Genomic DNA, 27,500 nt, shown 5'->3' with positions numbered 1-27,500 from the left:
TCTATTGCTACGAGAAATAAATGCTTGCTCATTCAGAAGATAAATCCGTAAATCCATACTGCTATTCAAAACCCATACAGGGGAGATTTATCATCTCCCTATGCCAGTGTGTGCGACTTTTTAAACGTCATTGTGATAAAATTTAGTCTCATTGGCATTTGTACGGTGCCTTCACCACTTTCCAAAAAGGGAGTGGGGCCCGCAGTCCCAGCACATTTTTCTGGTGTAAATAAAGACTGAAATCTAATCCAACTACGAACTGCTGTAGATTTCAGTTTGGATGCATGGATTGCCAGAAGATGCGCTGAGTTTATGACAAGGCATGCGCTTCACCATAAATTAAAGAAGCACTCCGTGAGATGTTCTTGTGTATACCTGTTTTATTTGATGTGTAATTTGCGGGTTTTCAGCCATATTGATTCCTTCTCTCCTCAGATATGGTTTTGCCAATGAATCTTACATTTACCATCATGTCTGGCATTACAAAGATAGAGGAGGGCAAGTCTCACCACACTGTTTAATGGCAGCCATGACAGATTAGTGACACAGCTGCTATCCCCTCACGCTGTAGAGTTTACATGTTCGCCTATGTGATGCACCTTGAGCCTATCTGCCCTCTCTGCCCTGTCATCTCTCTCTGTCCTGTCAGCTCTTACATGCAGGAAGACCAGTGTGAAGCTACATCCTATAGAACTACACTGGAGAGTCAGAACACACAGATAGTACAGACAGGCAGTGTGAGTCAGGAGGTTGATATAACTGCAGCTAATCACTGTATACTCTAACCTACTATATATCTGTACTCCTGGTCCTTTAGATAGGGGAAACATTATATCTTAAACCGAAAGCAAAGATATTCAGAGGAAGATAGAGGGGAGGGGCCTAAGAGCTGCCAGGAGGAATTTGATTCATGATGATGTCATTCTGTAGTTAACAGGAAAACAGCGACACGGAGAGACCGAGTTCCTGTTTACACGTTAGAGCAAGCAGTCAGACATGAGATCACATGACCAGGTTCTCATAATGAAAAGGTTCAAATTGTATGTAGGACTCTTGAACACGACCGTTGTTGTTTAGCGGACCACAAATTGCGGATTCGCAAAACACGGATACCAGCTGCGTGCATTCCGCATTTTGCAGAACTGAACGGCCAATCCCTAATAGAACAGTCCTATCCTTGTCCGTAATACGGACAATAATAGGACATGTTCTATATTTTGCGGAACGGCCATGCGGACATGGAAGGCACGTTGGGTCATTCTATTTTTTTATTTTTTTTGCGGCCCCATTGAAGTGAATGGTTCCACATACAGGCCACAAAAAAACTGGATGGACCCGAGGAAAAAAACTCGTTTGTGTGCTTGAGCCCTTAGGCCCCTTTCACACGAGCGAGTTTTCCGCGCGGGTACAATGCGTGAGGTGAACGCATATCACCCGCACTGAATCTTGACCCATTCATTTCAATGGGTCTGTGTACATGAGTGTTGTTTTTCACGCATCACATGTGTGTTGCGTGGAAATCGCAGCATGTTCTATATTCTGTGTCTTTCACTCATAGAAGTGATTGGGGCTGTGTGAAAAACGCATTGCATCCGCAAGCAAGTGCGGGTGCGATGCGTTTTTCACTGATGGTTGCTAGGAGATGTTGTTTGTAAACCTTCAGTTATTTATCACGCGCAAAAAACGCATCAAAACGCATTGCGCCCGCGCTGAAAAAACTGGACGCAATCACAGACAAAACTGACTGAACTTGCTTGCAAAATAGTGCGAGTTTCACTGAACGCATCCGGACCTAATCCGTCACGCTAGAATACTGGTGCTGAATTAGTAAAATATGTAAAAAAATTAAAAGTGCAGGGGATATCAGAACCACCAAACCTCATGCTGGTCTTGATAAACCACCCATATGTGTCTTTATATTGAATAAAGGCAAAGCCTTAGGTTTCCATGGTAAGTGCGGTAATGAGCATTGTTTATGGCACTATCCTCTGGTGCAGAGCATGTACCCTTGTATATTTAAACAGACCACAAATCCCACTACTTAGGCTACTGCAGAAGATCTCAAAAACGGAGAAAAACGCTTCCGTTCGATTCAATACATCCAGATGCATCTGTTCCGTTCAGATGCGGTTCTATTAAATTTAAACTAAACAAACTGGATCTGGCACTAAAAACATTGTAAGTCAGTGGGTGTCACATCCGTTTTTTTCATTGACTTACATGGATCTGGTTTGCTCAGTTTCGCAGACCAGACTCAAAACCGCAGTGGTTTTGTGTCCAGACAGAAAACTGAACAAAACAGAACAGAATGCATCCTGATCTGGTTTGTTCCGTTTTGTTCCCATTGACAGTGAATAGGGATAAAATGGAAGTGTTTTGCCCCGATTTTGAGATCCTTTGCCGGATTTCAAAACCGAAATGCAAAACATGTATGTGAAAGTAGCCTTAGTTAAGTGAACACGGCAGTGTGCAGACGGTGCAATGCCCATCACTTCTCCACTGGGCTGTTCTGGGCAATACATTTTGTCCATGTTTTCCTGGAGGAATACGTCGAGTGGACTCATGGCATTAACATCTGAATGCTACTGCCAGATTATTCTCCACCTTTAGGGTCAATTCAGACATCCGTGTGTGTTTTGCGGATCCGTAAAACACGGACATCGGCAATGTTCGTTCCGCATTTTGCGGACCGCACATCGCCGGCACTAATAGAATATGCCTATTCCTGTCCGCTACTGCGGACAAGAATAGGACATGTTCTATATTTTTTGGAGATCGGAAATGCGGACCCGGAAGTGTGTGTCCGCAAATAGGTCCGCAATTCCGTTCCGCAAAATGCGGAACGAAATTGCGGATGAGTGAATGTGGCCTTACTTATTAGCTGGCTGCCGCTTCTAGCCCTATTTTGGGCTCCAAGGGATTCTTCAAGAAGATGTCCACTAGATATCAGCAGCAGTAATGAAGTGGAAAGGGTCATGAGGGAGGTTTTGTCACAAGGAAAAGCAGTGACTTATTGCACAGATGCTTGCAAGAAGTAACCTTCTGATTCTTGTCCATATCTTCATATAAGGCCTCATGCACACGACCATTTTTCCGTTTTTTCTTCCGTGGGTCTTCCTTGATTTTTGGAGGATCCACGGACATAAAGGAAAGTAAAAAAAATAATTGTTTTGGTGTCCGCCTGGCCGTGCGGAGCCAAACGGATCCTTCCTGACTTACAATGCAAGTCAATGGGGACGGATCCGTTTGACATTGACACAATATGGTGCAATTGCAAACGGATCCGTTCCCCATTGACTTTCAATGTAAAGTCAGGAGTCCCTATTATACCATCGGATCGAAGTTTTCTCCAATCCGATGTATATTTTATCTTGAAGCGTCCCCATCACCATGGGAACGCCTCTATGTTAAAATATACCATCGGATTTGAGTTATATCTGAAAACTCAGATCCGACAGTATATTCTAACACAGAGGCGTTCCCATAGTGATAGGGACGCTTCAAGTTAGAATATACTAAGAACTGTGTACATGACTGCCCCCTGCTGCCTGGCAGCACCCGATCTCTGAGGGGTTAATTGTGCGTATCATAGCCCCCTGTAAGAGATCAGGTGCTGCCAGGCGGGAGGGGGCAAACTCCCCTCCCTCCCCAGTTTTAAATTCATTGGTGGCCAGTGCGGCCTCCCCTCTCCTCCCCCCTCCTAATTAAAATCGCCCCCCCATATACTATGGCCCCAGTTGTGCCCCCATCTTTATATTATGGCCCCAGTTATGCCCCCATCTTTATATTATGGCCCCAGGCGCTCCTCCTACTGGTAAGTGAAAGGTCTGTGTGGCGCATTGCCTATAGCACAGACCTGTCACTTACCAGTAGGAGGAGCGCCCGGCCGGTCACAGACAGCGCAGGTAAGTATAATGCTTCTAAAATTGCTATATAACTGCAGTAGCGTCCTGGTTGCCATGGTTACCGATCGGAGCCCCAGCGATTAAACTGGGACTCTGATCGGAACTCTCCGCTGCCACCAACTGGGGCCATAATATATCTATGGGGGCACAACTGGGGCCATCGTATATGTATGGGGGCACAACTGGGACCGTAATATATGTATGGGGGCACAACTAGGGCCATAATATATGTATAGGGACACATCTGGGGTCATAGTATATGTATGAGGGCACAACTGGGGCCATAATATAAAGATGGGGGCACAACTGGGGCCATAGTATATGGGGGGGGGGGATTTTAATTAGGGGGGGGAGAGGGGAGGCCGCACTGGCCACCAATGAATGTAATACAGGGGAGGGAGGGGGGCCGCACTGGCCACCAATGAATTAAAAACTGGGGAGGGAGGGAGGGGGGTCTGCCCCCTCCTGCCTGACAGCACCTGATCTCTTACAGGGGGCTATGATACGCACAATTAACCCCTCAGGTGCGGCACCTGAGGGGTTAATTGTGCGGCTCACAGCCCCCTGTAAGAGATCGGGTGCTGCCAGGCAGCAGGGGGCAGTCATGTACACAGTTCGTAGTATATTCTAACTTGAAGCGTCCCCATCACTATGGGAACGCCTCTGTGTTCGAATATACTGTCGGATCTGAGTTTTCACGAAGTGAAAACTCAGCTCTGAAAAAGCTTTTATGCAGACGGATCTGCGATCCGTCTGTGTGAAAGTAGCCTACGGACGCGGATGACAATCTTGTGTGCATCCGTGTTTTTTCACGGACTCATTGACTTGAATGGGTCCGCGAACCGTTGTCCGTAAAAAAAAATAGGACAGGTCATATTTTTTTGAGGGACAGGAAACACGGATCACGGACACGGATGAACAACGGTGCATTTTCCGAGTTTTCAACGGACCCATTGAATGTCAATGGGTCCGCAGAAAATCACGGAAAACGGAACAACGGACATGGATGCACACAACGGTCGTGTGCATGAGGCCTAAAGGAAAACTGTGTTTGTGTTCGCTTCATTACAAAATATCTTTAAGTTCATGAGCGTGTTTTGATTTCAGCCCCTAGGTATAGTAGAAAATCCATAACCAGGTAGGGCCTTTTGAGGAATACCACACCTCGTGCCAGCTTGATGTCGCCTATGTCGAGCTCACGAGACGCGGTATGGTCATGGGTTACCAAAAACGTGACGTTACGCCCTCCAGAGGAGCAGGTAAGGTCAGCTTGGTACAGTTTACACATACACCTCCTGTCCATGCTGGCACAGAGAGGCAACAAGCTGAGAGAGCCTTTTAACAGCGCCAGTGAAAACAGCGCTGTCTCAGCCTGGGTAATCTGCCACCAGCTTCTCGTTTGATATAAGCCCGGTCCGCTAACTGGATTATATAGGGTGAGAAACCAATCCGCGGTGGCTTATAACTAGGCCAAAAAACAGACATGGGGATTCGTGATCGAGATACAAGATCGCACAAGATTAAATTATATATTTATTCGCCGTAAGGGCACACTAGATATATATATACACAGAGAATATATACAGTGGTCTGAGGTTACAGATACAGGTTATATGGGTACTACAGGGTTAAGCAGAGTAAAAGACAGTTACTGGGTAAGATGAAAGTTCCTTTGGGTCATAAGGGTGAAATAGTCCTTGGCTACAGTCACGTGGGGGGCGATGATGTCAGCGGTTTCCAGGTCTCTCCAAACACATTTGCATGATGTGATCCCCTTTCAGAGAAAGACAGTGCCCGCTGGCTTGCATGCGCTTATGACCTGTAGCAGGCTGTGCCCCTCCCCGCCTATGGGTAGGGTCCACCCCTCCTTCTCTGGTGCTGGAAGCAAATGACCCATAAAACCCCTTAGGGTTCATAGCCCCAGACCAGAATGTCGCAGGAAGATGGTTCCGGGCCCAATTGATCCGCCTGGGTTCCGGCTACAACTAGAGTCCAAACATGGTACCGTTATTTGGTTTCTGTGGGGAGATATGGATATCTCCTTTCCCTGGCATCCCCCCATCAACCAAAGACCATGGGTACGTACATCGTGGCCACCAGGCCATATGTATCCGGTTTGCGCCTGCGATGGTTGGGCGATTCATAATTTATATGCCAACATGTCTGGGAGGTAGCATTGATCCTGGCAAGGGCTGATACCTCCTGCTGGGGTGTTTTACTGCAGGATTTAGCTTGCCTTCAAACTGGCTCATTGAGGTGTGACATTCTCCACCTGGGGCCTCCTTTAAGCCTGGACCCCTGGGGCTTTCTTCCTTGCTAGCTGACAATCATATGGCTGGGGGTGGGGTGGGAACTTATTTTGCATGTACACTGATGTACATGCCAAAAGGTGAATCAAATGACAATCAGGGCTGCCAGTAAATAATAATCCATATTCCTCACAGGCCCTATTTTTATTACTGCTAGGACTCTAACAGTTGCATTACTACGACTTCATTGTGAGAAAGAAATGTCCAAGAATGTTGAATGCTAGGCCAGGCCTACACAGACTTTTTGTTATCACTCTTGGTACTTGCTCAGTGTAGCTCTAGACTAAGGGCTGTATTACATTAAAAGATTTTGCAGGCGATTGTCGGGAGGTAAGCGTTCCTTTCCGGCAGTCGCCTGCTCATTAGTGGAGGAGACCGGTGCTATTACATGCAGCGTTCGCCTCCACAGTATGGGGAGAAATGATCGCTAATGCCATCGCTCAGCCCCATACAAAATCATTATTTGCTGGCAGCAGACCCCGATTAGACGGCACAATCTGCCGCTGGCAAATGATGATTAAAAATCCGGATGGCTCGATGAACGAGTGTTTGCTCATTCATCGGGTAATTGGCGTCAGTATTTCACTGCCAGATCATCGCTAATGAGCATTCCTACCAACGCTCGTTAGTGATTTATGTGTCTGACCATCGTCTGATGTAATACGCCCCTAAGTACCTTTTTTGCAGTTTTTCCCACAGGCAAAAGTTGGTGCAATTTTGCCATGACTTAGTGAAGCCCTAGCCAAACAGGAGGCTTTTAAATTCTGCTCTTTTTTTTAAAATCAATTTCTCATTTTAGCCACAAAACTTTACCCAAAAACTGCATCAACATACAGTCAGATCCATAAATATTGGGACATCGACACAATTGTAACATTTTTGGCTCTATACACCACCACAATGGATTTGAAATGAAACGAACAAGATGTGCTTTAACTGCAGACTGTCAGCTTTAATTTGAGGATATTTACATCTAAATCAGGTGAACGGTGTAGGAATTACAAGTTTGCATATGTGCCTCCTACTTGTTAAGGGACCGAAAGTAATGGGACACAATAATAATCATAAATCAAACTTTCACTTTTTAATACTTGGTTGCAAATCCTTTGCAGTCAATTACAGCCAGAAGGTTGGAATGCATAGACATCACCAGACGCTGGATTTTATCTGCCAGGCCTCTACTGCAACTGTCTTCAGTTCCTGCTTGTTCTTGGGGCATTTTCCCTTCAGTTTTGTCTTCAGCAAGTGAAATGCATGCTCAATCGGATTCAGGTCAGGTGATTGACTTGGCCATTGCATAACATTCCACTTCTTTCCCTTTAAAAAACTCTTTGGCTGCTTTTGCAGTATGCTTTGGGTCATTGTCAATCTGCACTGTGAAGCGCCGTCCAATGAGTTCTGAAGCATTTGGCTGATTATGAGCAGATAATATTGCCCGAAACACTTCAGAATTCATCCTGCTGCTTTTGTCAGCAGTCACATCATCAATAAATACAAGAGAACCAGTTCAATTGGCAGCCATACATGCCCACGCCATGACACTACCACCACCATGCTTCACTGATGAGGTGGTATACTGAGGATCATGAGCAGTTCCTTTACTTCTACATACTCTTCTCTTCCCATCACTCTGGTACAAGTTGATCTTGGTCTCATCTGTCCATAGGATGTTGTTCCAGAACTGTGAAGGCTTTTTTAGATGTCGTTTGGCAAACTCTAATCTGGCCTTCCTGTTTTTGAGGCTCACCAATGGTTTACATCTTGTGGTAAACCCTCTGTATTCACTCTGGTGAAGTCTTCTCTTGATTGTTGACTTTGACACACATACACCTACCTCCTGGAGAGTGTTGTTGATCTGGCCAACTGTTGTGAAGGGTGTTTTCTTCACCAGGGAAATAATTCTTCGGTCATCCACCACAGTTGTTTTCCGTGGTCTTCCGGGTCTTTTGGTGTTGCTGAGCTCACTGGTGCGTTCCTTCTCTTTAAAAATGTTCCAAACTGTTGTTTTGGCCACACCTAATGTTTTTGCTATTTCTCTGATGGTTTTTTTTTTTTCTTTTCAGCCTAATGATGGCTTGCTTCACTGATAGTGACAGCTCTTTGGATCTCATCTTGAGAGTTGACAGCAACAGATTCCAAATGCAAATAGCACACTTGACATGAACTCTGGACCTTTTATCTGCTCATTGTAATTGGGATAATGAGGGAATAACACACACCTGGCCACGGAACAGCTGAGAAGCCAATTGTGCCATTACTTTTGGTTCCTTAACAAGTGGGAGGCACATATGCAAACTGTTGTAATTCCTACACCGTTCCCCTGATTTGGATGTAAGTATCATCAAATTAAAGCTGACAGTCTGCAGTTAAAGCACATCTTGTTTGTCTCATTTCAAATCCATTGTGGTGGTGTATATAGCCCAAAATGTTACAATTGTGTCGATGTCCCAATATTTATGGACCTGACTGTACATAGTGTGAACTAAGCCTAAGGGGTCCTGAAAACTGTGTAGGCCTCATGCACACTGTGCGGCAATTGTGGTCCTAATGAACCATATGGGACTCTGTGTGCTACCAGAAAATGTGTATCTGTGTGTACGGAGTATTTAATACATGCATCATTCAAAGGAGCATGCCGTGATTTTTGTCGGATTCATCATAGATTACAGATCCATAAAGCCGGAGCGCTCTGTTATGGATTTGTAATTCAGCAGTATGCAGGAGTCCTAAACCGATAGCAAGTATAGCCCTTATCCAATGATTAATGAAAACAAGACATTATATAATGAATGAATGAAAATCTCTAACAAAGCAAGAAACAGCCCTGTACCTAACATGGATCCAGAGTTCTCCCCATTCATTTTTCCAGTTGCTCCAAGATGGTGGCGCGGCAGGGGGCGGCGGCGGGGTGGCACAGGGAGATGAACACTTTCATTGTGGAAGCGCTCATCTCCATAGTCATCTGTATCGCCGTCCTCAGGACAGCGATACAGATGGCTGTGCTGAGGCAGGGGAGGGAGAGGCGTGTCCCTTTCCCTTCCTCTGATAGGCTGCAGGCACTAGGCAAGCAGTCTATCAGAGGCTGGTGCAGGCGGCGCGATGACGTCATCGCGCCGCCTGAGCCGTACAGCGCAGGACACAGGCCGGAAGAGGCCTGCATCGCATCGCTGACACTGAGGTAAGTATAAGTGTTTTTTTTTTTTTGTATATGCAATACTTTTACTGACACATGGGGGGGCTGTTATTACTGGCACATTGGGGGGGCTTTTATTACTGGCACATTGGGGGGGAGCTGTTATTATTGGCACATTGGGGGGGCTGTTATTACTGGCACATTGGGGAGCTGTTATTACTGGCACATTGGGGGGGCTGGGGGGAGAGGAGTACTATGGGGTCATCTACAGGGGGCACTAAGAAGGGGTATTTTATACTTGCAAATTAAGGGGGACACTGAGGACATCTACTGGGGCATTTTATACTGGTATATTATGGGCGGCACTAGAAGGAAGGGGGGAGAGGAGCACTATGGGGGCACTGTATAGGGGTATTTTATACTGGCACATTATCGGGGCACTATGGGGACATTAGCTCAACTGGGGGCATTACAAGGGGGTATTTTTTGCACATTATAAGGAGAGTAGTGGTAGGTTGTGGTGGCTCACTAGCAAGTAGTTAAGGTATGGTGCTGCAAGCTCATATAGAGGGAATCACCCCACCCTCTCTTAAAAGGCAAATGTAGTAATAAGAAAATGAGCGAGCACTCATACACTTGGCAACCAAATTGACATGTGCAGAAAATATTTATTATATCCCCATAAAATACAAGTAATAAAATTTATAAGAACAATGTAGCAATAATATACAACATTACAGTCACATACACTCACCTAAAGAATTATTAGGAACACCTGTTCTATTTCTCATTAATGCAATTATCTAGTCAACCAATCACATGGCAGTTGCTTCAATGCATTTAGGGGGGTGGTCCTGGTCCAGACAATCTCCTGAACTCCAAACTGAATGTCAGAATGGGAAAGAAAGGTGATTTAAGCAATTTTGAGTGTGGCATGGTTGTTGGTGCCAGACGGGCCGGTCGGAGTATTTCAGAATCTGCTCAGTTACTGGGATTTTCACGCACAACCATTTCTAGGCTTTACAAAGAATGGTGTGAAAAGGGAAAAACATCCAGTATGCGGCAGTCCTGTGGGCAAAAATGCCTTGTGGATGCTAGAGGTCAGAGGAGAATGGGCAGACTGACTCAAGCTGATAGAAGAGCAACGTTGACTGAAATAACCACTTGTTACAACCGAGGTATGCAGCAAAGCATTTGTGAAGCCACAACACGCACAACCTTGAGGCGGATGGGCTACAACAGCAGAAGACCCCACCGGGTACCACTCATCTCCACTACAAATAGGAAAAAAAGGCTACAATTTGCACGAGCTCACCAAAATTGGACTGTTGAAGACTGGAAAAATGTTGCCTGGTCTGATGAGTTTTGATTTCTGTTGAGACATTTAAATGGTAGAGTCCGAATTTGGCGTAAACAGAATGAGAACATGTATCCATCCTCTGATGGCTACTTCCAGCAGGATAATGCACCATGTCACAAAGCTCGAATCATTTCAAATTGGTTTCTTGAACATGACAATGAGTTCACTGTACTAAAATGGCCCCCACAGTCACCAGATCTCAACCCAATAGATCATCTTTGGGATGTGGTGGAACGGGAGCTTCGTGCCCTGGATGTGCATCCCTCAAATCTCCATCAACTGCAAGATGCTATTTTATCAATATGGGCCAACATTTCTAAAGAATGCTATCAGCACCTTGTTGAATCAATGCCACGTAGAATTAAGGCAGTTCTGAAGGCAAAAGGGGGTCCAACACCGTATTAGTATGGTGTTCCTAATAATTCTTTAGGTGAGTGTATATTGTGGTAGATATGATCGATACTATATTCGATAAAAATATATTCGATAGAAATATTCGATAAATTGAATGGTAGAAAATTCAATGTTGAAATATTCGATAGAATATTCGATACCACTCAATAGTGTCGATAAATTCAATAATATATATCACACCAAAAAACTTCAAGTATATGTTGTTATTATTTGGGAAAGAGGGGCTTTAAATTTCGCGGGAGTTCCAAAGATCGCTGAGGAAGGGAGAGTGAATCTACCCGTAACGCGTATGGTGAAACAAGTGATGTACCTGCATTGAAAAACCTCCGATAATACTGTATGGTCATACAGAAGAAAATTTCTACAGTAAAGGATTAACTATTCTTATCGTCGAAAGCTGCACCAAAGGAAATTGCGGAACAGAGTGGCAACTCCCGCGAAATTTAAACCAGCTTGCTGTATGGAGCGACTGAATAAGCCGGCAAATATTTAAAGCTCCTTTGAAGCAATAGGGAGACAACAGACGCTAGACGGTAAGCCAAATATCGATTTAAAGTTTTCTTCGATTCAAAGCTCCTATCGACCTTAAAAGAATATGCTATAAGACTTTTCGCATTATCAGGATTCCTGCGGACACTTTATGAACATATTGCGCTCCAAGTGAATACAACTACAACATTTTCAGTGACATTCAGTTTCCCAAATTGGGATAGAGCGCTAGAAGATAATACCTCCTCTTTCCCAAATAACAGCATATACTTGAAGTTTTTTTGGTGTGATATATATTATTGAATTTATCGACACTATTGAGTGGTATCGAATATTCTATCGAATATTTCAACATTGGATTTTCTACCATTCAATTTATCGAATATTTCTATCGAATATATTTTTATCGAATATAGTATCGATCATATCTACCACAATATATGTGACTGTAATGTTGTATATTATTGCTACATTGTTCTTATAAATTTTATTACTTTTATTTTATGGGGATTTAATAAATATTTTCTGCACATGTCAATTTGGTTGCCAAGTGTATGAGTGCTCACTCATTTTCCTATTACTACATTATAAGGAGAATTATTTCTACTGGGGGGCATTATGGTGGGCTTTATTACTCCCCCATGGTATGAGCCCCTAGTAGCAGCACCATCCTCTCCCTGCTCTGCTATCCTTCTGCTCCTTCTCCAAATCCTTATTATGAAATCTTTCTCATTAGGATAAAACACAACATCAGCTCCACCGAGCCCCCCAGCCAAAGTGCTGTAAGAGACCGACTGCGAGCTGTGTCCAGTGGCGGATCCAGAGCCTGGTCTCGGGAGGGCCACTTCCAGATTATTTTCTGTCTGCCGCCACAAAACAATGGTGCTTATAGAACAGACTCCACAGTGTAGAGGTATACTGTATATTGTGTGGCACAGTGTAGGCTATATGTGTATAACAAACATACTCCACATGAAAACTTACAATTACTTGGCTTGGCCCTTGGGGATCTCGGACACCACTTCAACACTTTGACCGGGGGGCTCGGCGGAGCGGATTTGTTTTATCCTAATGAGAAAGATTTCATAATAAGGATTTGGAGAAGGGGCAGAAGGATAGCAGAGCAGGGAGAGGCTGGTGATGCTACTAGGGAGCTCATACCATGGGGGAGTAATAAAGCCCACCATAATGCCCCCCGCCACTAGAAATAATTCTCCTTATAATGTGACAGTGCATAAAATACCCCCTTGTAATGCCCCCAGTTGAGCTAATGTCCCCATAGTGCCCCCATAATGTGCCAGTATAAAATACCCCAATACAGTTCCCCCATAGTGCTCCCCTCTCCCCTTCCTTCTAGTGCTCCCCATAATGTACCAGTATGAAATGCCCCAGTAGATGCCCTCAGTGTCCCCCTTAATTTGCAAGTATAAAATACCTCTTCTTAGTGCCCCCCGTAGATGACCCCATAGTACTCCTCTCCCCCCCCCTTCCCCATAGTGCCCACCATAATGTGTCCCAGTATAAAATTCTACTGTACAGAGCCCCCATATAAAATACCCCTTCTTTGTGGCCTCAGTAGATGCCCCTATAGTGCCCCCAATAATGTGCCAGTAACAAGAGCAACCCCCCAATCATGTGCCAGTAATAAAAGCCCCCCCCATCATGTGCCAGTAATAAGAGCCCCCCCATCATGTGCCAGTAATAAGAGCCCCCCCATCATGTGCCAGTAATAAGAGCCCCCCCATCATGTGCCAGTAATAAGAGCCCCCCCATCATGGGCTAGTAGTAAGAGCCCCCCCCCCCATCATGGGCCAGTAGTAAGAGCCCCCCCATCATGGGCCAGTAGTAAGAGCCCCCCCATCATGGGCCAGTAGTAAGAGCCCCCCCATCATGGGCCAGTAATAACAGCCCCCCCCCCATCATGTGCCAATAATAACAGCCCCCCCCATCATGTGCCAGTAATAACAGCCCCCCCATCATGGGCCAGTAATAGCAGCCCCCCCATCATGGGCCAGTAATAGCAGCCCCCCCATCATGGGCCAGTAATAACAGCCCCCCCATCATGTGCCAGTAATAACAGCCCCCCCATCATGTGCCAGTAATAACAGCCCCCCCATCATGTGCCAGTAATAACAGCCCCCCATCATGCGCCAGTAATAACAGCCCCCCCATCATGTGCCAGTAATAGCCCCCCCATCATGCGCCAGTAATAACAGCCCCCCCATCATGTGCCAGTATTACCTATTTGTAGAGGATAGCTGTGCACCTTATTAACCATGCCATGTGTTTGACCTGCCCACACTGCCACAAGTCAGCTTGCCCATGGTACAGTCCCCCCATCATAAAGGTATATTTCTGCCTCCCAGCCCTGAGACTTCATACAACTCTGATGATTCATTTACAGCTGCTTATTAAGTCCCATTAATCTCCAGTTACGTGGAGAAGTGGGGCCACTACATCTCTCCACCTCCATAAATAATGTATTGTCCCAGTGATTAAATGAAAAGGAAAGCTTTTTTTCTTCCTAAAAAAGGCAAAAGTGAAGCGGCCCAGGTCTTTTTATAGGTCTAGAGGAAAAGTACAAAGTGTTTTATCATTAAGGCTGTTCCCTCTTAGGGAAAACACTCAGCTTCCCTCGAGCTTTACTGTTCCAATTGAGGAATAATTCCCAGCACAATGTGCTATTTCTCTGGCAGCCCACTCAGAGACTGCAAGCCAAGCCGTTCTCTATCGTTTTAACCCATGCTCTACAAATAGTAAATAGGTGTTTGCAGCAAGACTGCACCTTAGCCCTATTGGGGTGCGCTCACACTCTGCGGATTTTATTGCAGAATTTTCCGCAACTAATAATCTGTTCCATTCACCTGCATAGGGCTTGCAGAAATCCTTGTGCTTGCTGCCCCATTCAAGTGAATGAAACTGAGTTTCAGCGGCAGAAAATTCAGCAACAAAATCAGAAGCGTGTGACGGCACCCTTAAAATCAAACAGGCTGACGATCAGGGCAGTTATCAGGACAATTATCCTTCCCTGTAATTATCCTGTGTAAAAGTCTTGCCTATCACCCAATGAATAAGCAAATGCGTGTTCTAGTGCGGACACCAAAATCATAGTTTCTGGGCAGAAGATCGTCCTGGGTAAACAGCACTCTGCTGCCTAGGAATAGTGAATCTATGTAGGGAGAAGCTACACAGTTTATGGAGCCTTCCGCTCTGTACGCTGCCAGTCTCCGGCACCTTGGCAGCCAAAAACAGTGATCATGCTGGGTGCCGAGTACTTCACTGATTTTGATGATCTATGCCAAGGATAGGTCATCAATACTTTTAGCCTGGAGAATCCTTATAAAGGGGTTGTCCGGGTTCAGAGCTGAACCTGGACATATCTCCGTTTTCACCCAAGGCAGCCTCCCTGATATGAGCATTTCATGCTCCGATGCTCTCCTTTGCCCTGCGCTGAAGATTCTGCTTCTGGACATTCGGTGACGTACCGGGCTCTCCCTACAGGCTTCTGCCTAGCAATGAGCCCGGTTACGTCACCAGAACTAATGGGAGGGCTTTAGTGCTGCTCTTGCCTATAAAATGGCTAGGGCAACACTAAATTCCGCCCATTAATGAGTTCCTGTGACATCACCGAGAACACTGCTAGGCGGAAGCCTCCGCCTAGCAGTGTAAAGAATATAAACAAACAGCACTTGCCCTGCGCAATTCAGAACAGGGCAAAGGAGAGCATAGGAGCATGAAATGCTCCGATGCTCATATCAGAGGGCTGCCTGGGTGAAAACGGGGATATATCCGGGTTCCTTTAAGTTTCGCAGTCCTGCCGATAATGGAGAATTCATAAAGAGGCTATGGGAAAAAATGATTGACGGGCTGAATTGACAGTAGATATGATGACATCCAAAATCTCCATCATGTGGTAGAGAATAATTATTATTATTATGATATTTGTCCCTCTTCCAAATGGCTTCCAACAGTCTGAGGGTTTGGTAGAGACTATTCATGTTCCACATTTGATGGAAATGTCCCAAAGCGTGGTAATTATGTCAGACCACAAGAGATCTCCAAAGCCAGTCCTACTCAGTGCGACCATCCACTTGATGCGAGACTGCAGTTTTGCCCATTGATTTCTCTCTTTTATTAGATTTATGCCAGTAATAATTGTATGTGTTTTCTCAAAGGCAAATTATCATCTTTAGCTTGGTATATGATTGGTAATTATGTGTGATATGCGCAATAGTAACAGCGAGGGACATAAATCTGTGCCATGTATCTCAACCAGTAACCAAAAAATTGAGAAATAAAAAAAGTCAGAGGTGGCAAAGATAACCCAGTTAGTAAAGGTGATGTTCTAGGTCCGGGAGGGGTGTAGGGTTACATGTGAATGACGTTGTCAAGGTGGCCTGTGCTATGTATGGTTATTACCTGTATATACATCCTATTTGATCACTGGGCTCGTGCTGTTGACTGTCCTGGTTCTCCCTTTTACTGTCTTAGATATTTTGTTGTCATATAGGTCAATAATTGTTACATGTGGTTATACTGTGAATTGCAAAGAGTTAACACAGACAAAACCTCCTTTAAATGGGAGCAGCGGGGAACAATGCGCAGGCGCCGGTATCCCAACAATACGGCGCATGTGTAAAATTTCAAGCTGGATTCGTACATGAAATTAAACAGTGGCCATCAAGAACTTCATTTACATATGGCATAAGGGGGAATCAAACGTTTTTTCTGCGATTAGGTGCATCACAGAGCAAAGAAAAAAAACTACTTTAGAAACATCATGAGAACATCTGTAAGGTAATATTGGTGGTTTATGGTGCGTTTTTTTAACTGACAGGCTCCCTTTAAGAGCAAGGACAGAAAGTAATACGTGGAGTGATTTCAAAGAAATTATGGGGGCCATTTATTGTCCAGAAATACGCCTATATTAGGCTTATTTCTGGTGCAGGTTGCGGCACAACAGTGAGTTGCGCTGCAATGTGCGATTTTATATTTTTTTTTATATTTTTTTTTACCCTGCTCAAGCCAGGTCTAAAAAAGTGGGCATGGCGTGGGTTCATTCATAATTTTTTACGTCTGTTTTAGTCATAGAAAATGGTCTAAATGTAAGACGGCTAGGAAGATGGCTTACATTTAGACTAGTGCTGGATACTGGCGCTGGACGCGCAAAGTTATGTAGAGACCAGCGCCTCTTCATAACTTCGGATGATCCACTGCCAGATATAGGGGTTACTAAGGGCTCTTTCACACTTGCGTTGTCCGGATCCGGCGTGCACTCCATTTGCCGGAGGTGCCCGCCGGATCCGGAAAAACGCAAGTGAACTGAAAGCATTTGAAGACGGATCCGTCTTCAAAATGCGTTCAGTGTTACTATGGCAGCCAGGACGCTATTAAAGTCCTGGCTGCCATAGTAGTAGTGGGGAGCGGGGGAGCAGTATACTTACAGTCCGTGCGGATCCCGGGGCGCTCCAGAATGACGTCAGAGCGCCCCATGCGCATGGATGACGTGTCCATGTGATCACGTCATCCATGAGCGTGGGGTGCCCTGACGTCACTCTGGAGCGCCCGGGAAGCCGCACGGACGGTAAGTATACTGCTCCCCCGCTCCCCACTACACTTTACCATGGCAACCAGGACTTTAGCGTCCCGGCAGCCATGGTAACCACTCTGAAAAAGCTAAACGTCGGATCCGGCAATGTGCCGAAACAACGTTTAGCTTAAGGCCGGATCCGGATTAATGCCTTTCAATGGGCATTAATTCCGGATCCGGCCTTGCGGCAAGTGTTCAGGATTTTTGGCCGGAGCAAAAAGCGCAGCATGCTGCGGTATTTTCTTCGGCCAAAAAACGTTCCGGTCCGGAACTGAAGACATCCTGATGCATCCTGAACGGATTTCTCTCCATTCAGAATGCATTAGGATAAAACTGATCAGGATTCTTCCGGCATAGAGCCCCGACGACGGAACTCTATGCCGGAAGAAAAGAACACAAGTGTGAAAGGGCCCTAAGACCAGTGCCTAAAATGCCGGTCTTAATAGATGACCCCCTGAAGCCAAAAAAACATACATCCATTTTTTGGAGAGAAAAAAAATTGTGAGAGAGAATATATAGGCTGTAAATATGTGGTAAAATAATTTGATGGTAGTTTCCCATTTAGAGAGAGGCACATGCAGCACGGCTCCTCTCTATATCATTGTGTGTTACATCCATGTAAATGATAATACTTCATTGACGTGTCTTATATGTCTAAGCAATGTTAGAGTGTGCAAACCTGAAGGAACGTATGCACAAGAAAGAAAAGTCTATTGGTATGTATAGAACAATAGATATTTCTGCCTGCAAAGCATGAGGGACTGCGTAATAATCTACAAGGAACATGACAAAGAGAGAAACACAATAGTAGGAATTGGTTGATTTCATGTCTTGTGAGCGGCTTGGCCTTAGAGAATAGAACATAACAGCATTTGGCCGTCCTTGATTTTGGATGTGTGGGAGGAATATTATTTCCTGCTTTAGTTCAGTAGGTAGGTGGGCGGATGATGCCCAGCAGGGACTTGTTTGTCACTGACCTACAGTGATTCATGTCAGGTCTGTGGTCCTGGAATGTAGTTTATCAACCTGTGTATGATAAGGGATGTACACGACTGCTGCTGTATGTACTCTGTATCCTGGTTTTAATGCCAAGCAAAAAATCCTGTCTGGCTCAACTTAACTGTGCTTTCTACAAACTAACCACAATATTATGACCCGTCTTCCTCTATATATCAAGTTATAGAGTCTAATGCAAAGAAAAAGAAACATTTTATTGGTTTCCTCTACAACCGATTCCCCAACTTTCACTTTCCAGTGGTGGCATGTTTTAGCATACCGATGTGGTGGCTTATGGTAAGTTAAAGAGGACTTGTCACCAGACATGTCTGGTAAATACAAGAGCATAGCTGTTAAATCCTGGAAAACCCCATTTAATTAATGGCTTACTTTGTGGCCACTCTTCCATAAAGCTCCTCTCTGTGACGTGTACAGCTCATAGTGTTCCTATTCTATCTTTTGTGGATCTTTGGAGCTCCTTCAGTGTAATCATTGGTGGCTTTGTTGAACCTCTGATTAATGCACTCCTTGCCTGATTTGTGAGTTTCGGTGAGCGGCCTCCTCTCTTGTCGGGATTGTAGTTGTGTCATAGTCTTTCCATTTGTTATAATGGTGCTCCGTGGAATATTCAAAGTTTGGGATAATGTGAAGTCTAATTTGTACTTCTCCACAATGTTCTCTCTCCTTTCACCTGTTTGGAGAGCTACTTGTTCTTCATGGACTCGGGGGGCCTTTCAAGACAGCTGTATTTATACTCACATCATGGGACACTTTGCACACAGGAGGGAGCTTATTAAACTAATGATGTGGCTCATGAAGCAAAGTGGTTGGACCGGACCTTATATAGGGATTTCACAACAAAGGGGGAGAATAGGTTCTTCTCCAGGCCTTTAGCTCCAAAGTTAAAAATTTAGCCAAATTATCATTTAACCCCTTCTACCCCGGTCCAGTTTTCACCCTCCTGCCCAGGCCATTTTTTGCAAATCTGACGTGTCATTGTATGTGGAAATAACTTTGGAATGCTTTTACTTATCCAAGCCATTCTGAGATAGTTTTTTCGTGACATATTGTACTTAATGACGGTCATAAATTTGAATCAATATATTTCACTTTTTAGTTAGGAAAAAATCCCAAATTTACCCCAAAATTTTTTAAAAATAGCAATTTTCAAAATTTCAATTTCTCTGCTTGTAAGATAGAAAGTGATACCTCATAAACTATTTAGTACTAAACATTCCCCATATGTCTACTTTATGTTGGCATCGTTTTGTAAATGTCATTTTATTTTTTAGGATGTTAGAAGCAATTCTTAAAATTTTTAAGAAAATTTCCAAAACCCATTTTTAAGGACCAATTCAGTTCTGAAGTCACTTTGTGAGGCTTGCATAGTAGAAACCCCACATAAATGACCCAATTGTAGAGACTACACCCCTCAAACTATTTAAAACTGATCTTACAAACTCTGTTAACCCTTTAGGTGTTCAACAAGAATGAAAGGAAAATGGAGATTACATTTCTAAAATTTTCTTTTTTTTTTGCCGATTTTCGATTTTAATCTATTTTGTTCTGTAACACATCGAGGGTTCACAGCCAAACATAGCTCAGTATCTATTACCCTGATTCAGAGGTTTACAGAAACACCCCACATGTGGTCGTAAACTAATTTAAGGGCACACGGCAGGGCGCAGAAGAAGCGCCAGATGGTTTTTGGAAGGCAGATTTTGCTGGACTGTTTTTTTAGACACCATGTCTCATTTGAAGCCCCCTGATGCACTCGTACAGTAGAAACTCACCATTTTTGGTAAGTATGGGATAAGGTGGCAGTTTTATTGGTATTATTTTGAGGTACATATGATTTTTAATCACTCTATATCATGTTTTTTGTGAGGCAAGGTAACCAAAAAATGGCTGTTCTGGCACAGTTTTTTTTATTTTTTTAAATGTTCATCTGACAGGTTAGATCATGTGCTATTTTTAAGGAGCAGGTTGTTACGGACACGATATCAAATATGTCTACTTTGTTTGTTTTTCTGCCGATCGTTTTGTGCAGGGGCTCGTTTTTTGCAGAAAGAGTTGACGTTTTTATTAGTACCATTTTTGGGTACATATGATTTTTTGATCATTTATTATTACACTTTATGGGGCAAGGTGACCAAAAAATTTGTTGTTTTGGCACAGTTTTTATTTATTTATTTTTACAGCGTTCACTTGTGGGGGTAGGTCATGTGATATTTTTATAGAGCAGGTCGTTATGGACGTGGAAATACCTAATATGTATACTTTTTTTTCATTTAAGTTTTACACAATAAAAGCATTTTTGTAACCAAAAAAATGATGTTTTAGTGTCTCCATAGTCTGAGAGCCATATTGTTTGGCTGATTGTTTTATTTAGGGTCTCATTTTTTGTGGGATGAGGTGATACTTTGGTACTATTTTGGGGGGCATACGCCATTTTGATTGCTTGGTGTTGCACTGTTTGTGATGTAAGACCACAAAAAATGGCTTTTTTTGCATTTTTTTCTTTTTTTTTCATGATGTTCACCTGAGGAGTTAGGTCATGTGATATTTATAAAGCTGATTGTTCGGACGTGGCGATACCTACAGTCGTGGCCAAAAGTTTTGAGAATGACACAAATATTAGTTTTCACAAAGTTTGCTGCTAAACTGCTTTTAGATCTTTGTTTCAGTTGTTTCTGTGATGTAGTGAAATATAATTACACGCACTTCATACGTTTCAAAGGCTTTTATCGGCAATTATATGACATTTATGCAAAGAGTCAGTATTTGCAGTGTTGGCCCTTCTTTTTCAGGACCTCTGCAATTCGACTGGGCATGCTCTCAATCAACTTCTGGGCCAATTCCTGACTGATAGCAACCCATTCTTTCATAATCACTTCTTGGAGTTTGTCAGAATTAGTGGGTTTTTGTTTGTCCACCCGCCTCTTGAGGATTGACCACAGGTTCTCAATGGGATTAAGATCTGGGGAGTTTCCAGGCCATCGTGCTGGAAAATGCATTGTTCTTCACCAAACTGTTGTTGGATTGTTGGAAGAAGTTGCTGTTGGAGGGTGTTTTGGTACCATTATTTATTCATGGCTGTGTTTTTGGGCAAAATTGTGAGTGAGCCCACTCCCTTGGATGAAAAGCAACCCCACAGATGAATGGTCTCAGGATGCTTTACTGTTGGCATGACACAGGACTGATGGTAGCGCTCAGCTTTTCTTCTCCGGACCAGCCTTTTTCCAGATGACCCAAACAATCGGAAAGAGGCTTCATCGGAGAATATGACTTTGCCCCAGTCCTCAGCAGTCCATTCACCATACTTTCTGCAGAAGATCAATCTGTCCCTGATGGGGTTTTTTTGGAGAGAAGTGGCTTCTTTGCTGCCCTTCTTGACACCAGACCATCTTCCAAAAGTCTTCGCCTCACTGTGCGTGCAGATGCGCTCACACCTGCCTGCTGCCATTCCTGAGCAAGCTCTGCACTGGTGGCACTCTGATCCCGCAGCTGAATCCTCTTTAGGAGACGATCCTGGCGCTTGCTGGACTTTCTTGGACGCCCTGAAGCCTTCTTAACAAGAATTGAACCTCTTTCCTTGAAGTTCTTGATGATCCTATAAATTGTTGATTGAGGTGCAACCTTAGTAGCCATAATATCCTTGCCTGTGAAGCCATTTTTATGCAACACAATGATGGCTGCATGCGTTTCTTTGCAGGTCACCATGGTTAACAATGGAAGAACAATGATTTCAAGCATCACCCTCCTTTTAACATGTCAATTCTGCCATTTTAACCCAATCAGCCTGACATAATGATCTCCAGCCTTGTGCTCGTCAACATTCTCACCTGAGTTAACAAGACGATTACTGACATTATCTCAGCAGGTCCTTTAATGACAGCAATGAAATGCAGTGGAAAGGTTTTTTTGGGATTAAGTTAATTTTCATGGCAAAGAAGGACTATGCAATTCATCTGATCACTCTGCATAACATTCTGGAGTATATGCAAATTGCTATTATAAAAAATAAGCAGCAACTTTTCCAATTTCCAATATTTATGTAATTCTCAAAACCTTTGGCCACGACTGTAGTATGTCTACTTTTTATTATTTATTTCACTTTAACACAAAAATAGCATTTTTGGGAAAAAAATGATGTTTTAGTGTTTCCATATTCTGAGAGCTATAGTTTTAGTTTTAGTTTTTGGGCGATTGTCTTAGGTAGGAATGAGGTGACGGTTTGATTTTTCGCTTTACAAGACGCACCCGAGGATAAGACGCACCCCGGATTTTAGAGGAGGAAAATAAGAAAAAAATATTTTTCATCAATAAATATTAGGACATCACATCAGACCCCCATATCAGCCCTCCATGTCAGACCCCCAACAGACCTCAGAACAGCCCTTTTCATTCAGACCCCCATCAGACCTCAGATCAGCCCTTTTGTTTTAGACCCCCATCAAACCCCCATATTAGCCCTTTATGTCAGACCCCCAACAGACCTCAGAACAGCCCTTTTCATTCAGACCTCAGATGAGCCCTTTTCTTTTAGACCCCCATCAGACCTTAGATCAGCCATTTTCTTTCAGATCCCCATGAGACTAAAATAAAAAACTTCCTTACTCCCTCCCCCCCCACCCCTCGTGCCGCGGCTCCGGTGTTGCGCTCCCCTGTTTTCTCCGGCCCGCGCTGCATTCTCATCTGACGCTGTACGGGGTCAGGACAGTGGAGTGCGGGGCCTAGCAAGAAGACCAGGGAGGGTGAGTATCGGAAGCGTGCAGCGCTTCTTCACCACTCCCGCAACTAATGCATACTAGTGAGCCCTTCCATAATGGAAGCGCTCACTAGTATTTGCTTTATATGACACACAGCCATTTCCCCCCTATAAATATATGGTATTTTGGGGGGGGGCTATGCCTTTTTGATTGCTTGGCACAGTTTTATATTTTTTATTTTTTTTATGGTGTGTATTGGACGGGGTAGATTATGTGATATATTTATAGAGCCGGACGCAGCGATACCTAATTTTGTGGGGGGTTTTTTTGTTTGTTTGTTTTTTTTATCATAAAATCAAGGGAAGGGGGCATTTTTTTTCTTTTTTTACCTGAAACTTTTTTTTTATTTTTATCATTAAAAACACTTTTTTGGGCATTTTTTTTTTTACTTTATTTCAGTCCACTCTGGGACTTCAACTTTTGGGGGTCTGATCCCCTCTGCCATGCATTGCCTGTTAGTGTATTACACAGAGTAATACACTAACAGGTTGCCTAGGACAGTGTTTCCCAACCAGTGTGCCTCCAGCTGTTGCAAAACTACAACTCCCAGCATGCCCGCACAGCCAAAGGCTGTCCGGGCATGCTGGGAGTTGTAGTTTTGCAACAGCTAGAGGCACACTGGTTGGGAAACACTGGCCTAGGAGACCTAGCCTGGGGCTGGATCTCCTCGGCTTCCATAGAAGGCAGGTCCCGATGCCTTGCAAGACATTGCGCAGCCTCTGCAAGGCATCGGGCTGCCCTCTCGCCCATCGGGTCCCTGTCACAGCAGCGCGGGGACCCGATGAGCTCCTTCACCTGCCGCAAATACTTTCTATGCCACAGTCAGTGCTGACCGTGGCATAGAAGGGGTTAATCCGCCGGCATTGGCTTTTCCAGTGCCTGCCCAATCACCATGACATAATAGTACGTCAAAATGCGGCAAGTCACCTGCCGCTATGATTTACTATTACATTATACATCGGGAAGGGGTTAACACCATTTCTGTCACAGCCTGGGGCCATGGTCTAGCACAGGGATGGCCAACCTGTGGCTCTCCAACTGTTGTAAAACTACAATTGCCACCATGACCTTCTGTAGGCTGATAGTTGTAGACAGTCTGGGCATTCTGGGAGTTTCAGTTTTGCAACAGCTGGAGGGCCGCAGGTTGGCCATCCATGGTCTAGCAGTATGCAATTAAATTGAGTCAAAACTGCTGACAGAGCTACGTTGGGGTCATATGCTCAGAGCTGCATTGTAAGGACTGCCTGCACAACAGTCCAGACTGTGTAATTCAGTGCAGCTTTGAGTGCTAACAGCAAGGGAATGGGGGGCAGTCAGAAAATAAAAAATAGTGATCTAGACTGCTTATTTGCAGTACTAATATATTACTGTAGTTATTAGTCCAAAATCGGGGTGACAGATTCCCTTTCAAGTCTTTTTGTGAAGTGCTCAGTCTGTAAAATCCTGCATCGATTTTTCCAAAAGCTAGTTTTATTCAGAATTATTTGGTGGTCTCATATTGTCAGGATAATTTGTATGGAAATAAAACAGTATTATTTTTATTTTTAATAAAGGCTGCTGATGACCCATGGCAGACCTGCAGAGTCACAAAGTTCTCCAAGTGAATGGATGTACTGAGCCTGCCAGACTGAGAGGTTTACTGCATATGAAAAAAGCTATTATACAGCTAAATTAGAAATTCTTGCAGTAAATGAAGTTTGCCCAGCCTGCTGTCTATCTGTTCCTCTTGATAATAGATATTGTAGCACAGTAAAGGGAGGAAGACTTCTAACTTTCCTTATTTGAAGATTTTCCTTTTATAGTTAACATAAGTGGCTGCACCCTGTAAATTAATATTCTGATTGGTCTAGTGTCCTGCTCAGATTTTATGTGAAAAAGCAGCCCAAAATATTTAGACCTTATATTTTATTTGGTCTTCAACCGCAAGCATTTACACTCGCCTAAAGAATTATTAGGAACACCATACTAATACGGTGTTGGACCCCCTTTTGCCTTCAAAACTGCCTTAATTCTACGTGGCATTGATTCAACAAGGTGCTGATAGCATTCTTTAGAAATGTTGGCCCATATTGATAGGATAGCATCTTGCAGTTGATGGAGATTTGAGGGATGCACATCCAGGGCACGAAGCCCCCGTTCCACCACATCCCAAAGATGATCTATTGGGTTGAGATCTGGTGACTGTGGGGGCCATTTTAGTACAGTGAACTCATTGTCATGTTCAAGAAACCAATTTGAAATGATTCGAGCTTTGTGACATGGTGCATTATCCTGCTGGAAGTAGCCATCAGAGGATGGATACATGTTCTCATTCTGTTTACGCCAAATTCGGACTCTACCATTTGAATGTCTCAACAGAAATCGAGACTCATCAGACCAGGCAACATTTTTCCAGTCTTCAACAGTCCAATTTTGGTGAGCTCGTGCAAATTGTAGCCTCTTTTTCCTATTTGTAGTGGAGATGAGTGGTACCCGGTGGGGTCTTCTGCTGTTGTAGCCCATCCGCCTCAAGGTTGTGCGTGTTGTGGCTTCACAAATGCTTTGCTGCATACCTCGGTTGTAACGAGTGGTTATTTCAGTCAACGTTGCTCTTCTATCAGCTTGAATCAGTCGGCCCATTCTCCTCTGACCTCTAGCATCCACAAGGCATTTTTGCCCACAGGACTGCCGCATACTGGATGTTTTTCCCTTTTCACACCATTCTTTGTAAACCCTAGAAATGGTTGTGCGTGAAAATCCCAGTAACTGAGCAGATTGTGAAATACTCAGACCGGCCCGTCTGGCACCAACAACCATGCCACGCTCAAAATTGCTTAAATCACCTTTCTTTCCCATTCAGTTTGGAGTTCAGGAGATTGTCTTGACCAGGACCACCCCCCTAAATGCATTGAAGCAACTGCCATGTGATTGGTTGACTAGATAATTGCATTAATGAGAAATAGAACAGGTGTTCCTAATAATTCTTTAGGTGAGGTGTATATGCATATGAATATACAAACTGCAAAAAAATAAAACAAAAAAATAAAAGGGCACAAATGCCCCATTTATGACTTGGCCTTCATCTGATAAGCCTTTGAAACAACCAATTTTATTTCAACATTTCAAGGTACTGATTTAAAATCACAGGTATCCTTGTGTAATCATTGTATTTTGCACGGTATCGTCATCAGAAATAACGTTATGTAGCTGACTGACATTAGCGATGTGCTAATATCAGCAGTACATAACAGTATGTTTGTTAACTCCCTGCCTACCACCGTTCTCTTAAAAGAAACACTTTTATGCTAATGAGCCTCTCGGTGCTATGAGGGCGTTGCTTCAGCACCTAGAGGCTCGGTCTACGCACCCTTAGGCACGCCCAGGTCCAGTTGATTGACTGGCGAGTTTTCCTCTTCGTCCAGTAAATCCCACGCCTGCGCCGTCCCGTTTAGTATTTGGCGCAGGCGCAGAGAGTGAAGGACGCGCTCAGAGCTTATTTTTTTTATGCAAAAGTATTTAATATCACACACATTATAAGAAAATATGAACTGAATGTTCCCATTCAACATCTGAGGATTAAGGTATTCTGAATGCCTCAAGTTTAATAGTTACACGTTTGAGCACTTGTATTAAGGATTCGATAGGAGGAATAAGTTTTATTACGTTTCACAGATAGTTGACATTTATGAGCCATATTATGTAAACTGCGTTACAGGATATAATATCTTCCTCTGGAGGAATTTTTAAATGTATCACTATGTGGAGTAATATACAGTGCTTATCTTATATATCATACTGTGGTAACAACTCAGGGACACTTTGGGATCACTTCTCAGCTTAAACGGTTGGCACACCTCAAGAAGGACTCCAACACTGTAGATATTGGTGCAAACTGGCCACAACCAGCTTTATTATCTCTTCGCACAGCAAGACAATGTAAATTTCCAACATAGGACACAAAACAAATCCTAGCCTGTCTGGCCACTAATTACACATGACTTTGTCCCTCACTAGCAGGGTGGTCTATCACCCAGTTCCTCAAAACTCAAGACACAATTCATAACATGCATCTCGTCAGAGGTCCTGGACACTGCCTATTTTTACCCCAGACTGGGAGCCCTGTTGAAAGAGCTCAGACCATATTAACCTGAGGTAAGCTAATTAACACTCATTAACAGCCTAGTTCCCTAATAAACAGTGGGAAAATGCAATTTTTCCAGACTTTTTTCTTTCACCCAGCTTTCCCTGGGTAAGACACACCATCCTAATGGGACCAATATGCCAGATCTACTGCCACACTCTCTGTATTCACTGGGTGAGACACACCATCCTAATAAGGGCTCATTCAGACGGCCGTATGTTGCTTTCCGCAATTTTACAGATTAGATGTGGACCCATTCACTTCTATGGGGCCCCAAAAGATGCACACCGTGAGCTGTCCGCATCTTTTCTTCCATTCCACGGCCCCGCAAAACAAATAGAACATGTCCTATACTTGTCAGTGAAAATCAGGACGTGGCCCCACTGAAGTCTATGAGTCTGCAAAAATGCGG

The 27,500-nt window shown here is 43.9% G+C and overlaps 1 protein-coding gene across 3 annotated transcripts in view; it reads left to right on the top strand.

Annotated features, from left to right (window-relative positions):
- Nucleotides 1-27,500, top strand: part of DGKA (diacylglycerol kinase alpha) — a 209,628-nt gene that overhangs the window by 52,910 nt on the left and 129,218 nt on the right. Inside the window, exon 1 of one of the 3 annotated variants that reach the window (XR_005777707.1) lies at nucleotides 201-354. The exons of 1 other annotated variant lie outside the window; for it this stretch is intronic. Coding sequence is in view for 1 of the 2 variants with exons in the window: in XM_040425593.1 (XP_040281527.1) it covers nucleotides 313-355 (43 nt within the window). In the remaining variant the exon portion in view is untranslated. Of the gene's footprint in view, nucleotides 1-200; nucleotides 356-27,500 lie in introns of those variants that run through there. One more of the 3 variants, XM_040425593.1, reaches the window with a different exon arrangement.

The sequence above is a fragment of the Bufo bufo genome, chromosome 3 (genome assembly GCF_905171765.1).
Source record: "Bufo bufo chromosome 3, aBufBuf1.1, whole genome shotgun sequence".
Classification (NCBI taxonomy): domain Eukaryota; kingdom Metazoa; phylum Chordata; class Amphibia; order Anura; family Bufonidae; genus Bufo; species Bufo bufo.
Note: the sequence above shows the minus strand (reverse complement) of the source record. Positions and strands in the feature narration are given on the sequence as shown.